This window comes from Sinocyclocheilus anshuiensis, unplaced genomic scaffold, assembly GCF_001515605.1.
Source record: "Sinocyclocheilus anshuiensis isolate Anshui unplaced genomic scaffold, SAMN03320099.WGS_v1.1 scaffold459, whole genome shotgun sequence".
NCBI lineage: Eukaryota > Metazoa > Chordata > Actinopteri > Cypriniformes > Cyprinidae > Sinocyclocheilus > Sinocyclocheilus anshuiensis.
This window is the reverse complement of record NW_015548216.1, coordinates 58,480-62,990: the sequence shown is the minus strand read 5'-3', so window position 1 is coordinate 62,990 and position 4,511 is coordinate 58,480. Positions and strand designations below refer to the sequence as shown.

The window sequence follows — 4,511 nt, the reverse complement described above, 5'->3', positions numbered from 1 at the left end:
GTTTCAAGCTGGAAAAAGCTCAACTTTTCTGAAAACACACCCTACGTCAAGCGCCTTTTTGACAGCTGACCAATCACAAGCGAGCGGCGAGTCGTTTCCATAACAACAATAAAAACAACAAGACAAATGGAGAAGATCCTGCTAGTTTCAGAACACAAGGAGTTGTATGATATGAGCACAAAACTCTATCTAGTCTAAAATATGCCGCAAACCGTGCATCATCCAACTGGAGCTCCTGGAGTAAACTGTTTCTTTCCCCGTATAATGTCGCGCACCCACAAACATCGTTGTGAACCGACATTCTCCTCTCCGTTAACTTCAGAAGCCAACTTTCCCGACATTTCCGCAGCACATCAGAGGCTAGCGTTACTGTTGCAGCTGTTGCTATAGCAACAAAAGCTGCTATTTGTAACCAACACACTGCCAGCTTTTTATTTGACTAAAAAAACGCTCTCGTCAACTTTTTCTGGTCAGAAAAGACAGCAGGTGTGCCCAGACCCACACCTTGTACTGGCTGAGGGGGTGTTTCTCCAGGAGGTACTCGTCGCAGCCGCACACTTTCAGCATGTACTGGCCCTGGTACTCCTGCACACAGAGCCGCAGCTGCTGCGCTGACAGATGCATGCTGCGCGTCTTCTTGCGGATGGCTTCAGCGATCAGCTGCTCCGGCAGAGAGTCGTGTGTGATCTTCAGAGTGTACTTCTGCTTGGAGTTAGACGGGGACACGATCACCCAGATGGTGACGATCAGACGGCCTGCGAGAGAGACACAGAGACACTGAGAATCACCATGTTTTGTCTCAAAGAGAGATCACCACACTCCCACGATTCTAAACTAGACAAAATAATGTGACAAAATATTATTGCTGCAGTCCATTTACAGTTTTACACACATTTTCAAAACTTTGCCTCTTTTTTTCAAAACTTTACACACAAATCCAAGAATTGCACAAAAAAAGCAAAATGCCTCACATCTCTTGAGGCACTGCATTCAGAATATCACAAACACGTCTCAAAAGCAAATATTTGCAAACACCTTTGTCATAATAATAATTCCTGTTAGATTTTTGTGTGTTACATAGAGAATTGGGTGTTGTGTTTTGCAAAAAGTGTTTTATGAAATTGAAAACTGAGTCAAAGTCTGAGATTAGTGTAAGGTTTTGTAGATTTGGTGTGTGCATCTGCTGTTTGAGTGTCAGCTTTCAGAAACTGTGACAAGTAAAGATTCTGTGTGGAAGCAGCTGAAAAAAACTGTAAACACTGCAAAAAATGATTTTCTTTCTTAGTATTTTTGTCTTGTTTTCTAGTATAAATATCTAAAAATTCTTGAATCAGGAATAAATAATTGAACATTTTAATATGTATTTAAAATATATTTTTAATAAACCAATTTTTAATATTCAAATCATTAAAAATTGGTTTGAATGAATGATTCAATGACTCATAAATACTTCACTTGTTTCATTACTGGATGAATCAGCGTTTTTGTATGAATCTCTTGAATGAATGATTCAATGACAAACACATTTTTAACACTCACTTGTCTCCACCTAGTGCTCAATCAATGCAATCACCACAAACGTTATTTGAAGCGACAGTTACTTTTAGTTAACAGTTAGTTAGTTAGTAAATTAACAGACAGTTAGTTAATTTTGATCGCTACCATAGACATCAATGTTTATATCAGAACTATAAACTTTAATCCCAGTATTTCTGTGATAATATGAATGACTGTAAGACTGTGTAGCTGAAAAGACTGCTTGTGAAGCGGTTTCTTACCTAAACATGCTAACTGCTCTCTGTGCGAGCGGCAGCGTGAACGCAGATCTGACTTTTTCTAAGGTTTAATATACGTCTGCGAATCGCTGTCATTTAGAAATGGGGTGTTTGGGTGTTTGTATCTTCTCACGATGAACCGTGCAGCTGTGACGCAGACACACCTTTGTCGAGTTTGCTGTAGATGTGCTGCGGCAGCTCGGCGGAGGACTCCACGTTGGGAGGATAGACGTAGAGCGCCTGTGTGTGTGCGCCTCCTCCCTCGCGCATCTCCACCGCCTCCCTGCACACGCTCAGAATGTTCCTGCGGAAGTCCTGCACCTCCGGATCCTTCACCAGCTCGAACTCACAGATGGGCATCCCTATAGCGAAACCTGAGAGCGCACACATCACCAGCATTTACACTAAACTACATGAGCTTTATTTGACAAGCCCCTCGATTCTATTACTGACACACTGCAGATTGCATAAAATAAGTCTCTGTTATCCCCAGAGTTTGTATGTGAATTTTAGTTGACAGATCATTTTTTATAGCTTGTTAAAATTGCCACTTTTAGGGTATGAGCCAAAACGTGCCGTTTTTGTGTGTGTCCCTTTAAATGCAAATGAGCTGGTGCTCCGCCCCCCTTTCAGAAGAGGGCGGAGCTTCAAGTGCTCACGCTCCGGCATACAAACAAACATTCCACTATTAGTACAAGCCGGTTTAACATGCTCGGTTTAAAAGTCAGTCATCTGATCGTACTGTGCGTAATAAATGATTGCTTATGAATTACACAGCACAGCGCGATGAAAATAATGACAGCTGGTCTCATTGTGCCTTAGCTGCTGTCGCAAACTTTATAAGTCCTGCTTGTGATTATGAGCTCGACTAATTCAAGCGGTCGCCTTCACATTGCTTTCATGTGCAATTTTTAACTAGCACATTCATATTTACGATCGTTCTGGAAGCACGTGAAGGCAGCACCAGTGAAAACAGGCATAGCTTTAGCAACATTAGCCTTACAGAGTGCCAAGAAGCTCTTTCAGAAAGGCAATTTGTACTGGCGTGTATGAAAGAATAAAACAGTAAAAATGCAAACTCAAAATATGACACAAACCTGCAATAATTAATTGTTAAATAACACAAATATGCTTTATGTATTTAATCCCCTTTTATTAACCAGTGTCTTTGCTACTGACCTTGATCCAATTCAACAAATAAGCAAAAATTACTTTAGATAAACAACATTAGTGTGTTTTTTTGTCTTGTTGATCAAAAAGCTTTCTTTACTTCAGCCTGAGGCTTATTCATTTCACTTTTGGTGTTAAGGGGCTTTTATATTTGCCAAAAATATAACTTTTTCATATTAAAAACAAACAATCAAGCCCAGTCCAGATTTAAAAAGTAACGCAAAAGTATAAAAGTAGCTTAACGCATTACTTTCCATAAAAAGTAACTAAATAATGCCATTAGTTACTTTTTTTAGGGAGTAATGCAATATTGTAATGCATTACTTTAAAAGTAACTTTCCCCAACACTGATATTTACTTCCATTCGATTTATTCATTAAACTGTCTTTGCTTGTTGATTGGCTAATCACGACACACACTGACCGATCTCCCGGTTGAGGATCTTCTCCTCTCTGTTCCCCAGCGGCTCGATGACTTTGAGGATGGGGTGAAAGAGCCGCAGGTCACACAGACGCCGCGTCTCGTCGTAGAACTCCTCGCGCTCGGCCTCCTGCGTCACTCCCACAAAGATGTAGCAGGATTCCTCCTGCGGCCCGATAGTAAGTAAGTTAGTAAACTTTTATTTATATGTGACCCTGGGGCACAAAACCAGTCATCAGGGTCAATTTGTCTGAAATTGAGATTTATACATCATCTGAATAAATAAGCTTTCCATTGATGTATGGTTTGTTAGGATAGGATGTATTGTTGGCTATTGCTACAAATATACCCCAGCGACTTAAGACTGCTTTTGTGCTGCAGGGTCACACGTCAATAAAATAATTGTAAAATCAATCCTGAAATAAACAGGTATAATGTAAAGAAGCTAGAACAGGTGTAGTATGATGAAGTAAGGTGTGTGTACCTGCAGCAGGTGGTAGAGCGGGTATTTGCGTGCCTCGCTGAAGAGCTGCTGCTTGATGCTGGTCAGAGGAGCTTCTCTCAGACACTCCAGACTCACTAGGATCCCGTTCGGCAGACAGCAGTCCACCAGGATCCGAGGAGGCATCAGGTGAAGCCCCCATAACTCTCCTGAGGACGGCCGAGGAGCCATGCTGTCCCCGAACACACACACTCAACACCTGCACACACACACACACATAGACACACACACACTCTCACACACACACAGAGAGAGAGAGAGAGACAGAGATCAGGCTGGAACATTTCATCACACTGCAAAAAATATTTTCTTCCTTAGTATTTTTGTCTTGTTTTCTAGTATAAATATCTCAAAATTCTTGAATCAGGAAGCATTTACTTGAAAGTAAAATGACTTAAGATATTTTGTCTTGTTTTCTGAAAATATTACCCAAATTTTGTTAGTGTTTGCTTTAAATGAAAAATAAAGCATCAGCAGGTGTTGACATTTCCCAACAGCACAGCAGTAATGACTTTTCAAAATTGTAACCATGCAGCCGTCAGCTACAGTATCACATCAGATAGCTTGCTATAGATCGCCTGAGGAACAATTCCACTCATTCTCTACTATAGGAGAGGAAGAATTGTATAAACTTGTTAAATCAT

General features: G+C 40.7%; 1 protein-coding gene across 2 annotated transcripts in view; it reads right to left on the bottom strand.

The window, feature by feature from the left end:
- The window catches only part of LOC107653898 (phosphatidylinositol 4,5-bisphosphate 3-kinase catalytic subunit alpha isoform), a 42,920-nt gene that overhangs the window by 21,205 nt on the left and 17,204 nt on the right, over positions 1–4,511 (bottom strand). For both annotated transcript variants that reach the window (XM_016440763.1, XM_016440764.1), the window contains exons 2-5: positions 3,850–4,066; positions 3,369–3,531; positions 1,940–2,149; positions 505–755 (exon numbers count right to left, since the gene is read on the bottom strand). In XM_016440763.1, coding sequence (XP_016296249.1) covers positions 505–755; positions 1,940–2,149; positions 3,369–3,531; positions 3,850–4,038 — 813 coding nt within the window. In that variant the 5' untranslated portion in view covers positions 4,039–4,066. The remainder of the gene's footprint in view (positions 1–504; positions 756–1,939; positions 2,150–3,368; positions 3,532–3,849; positions 4,067–4,511) is intronic.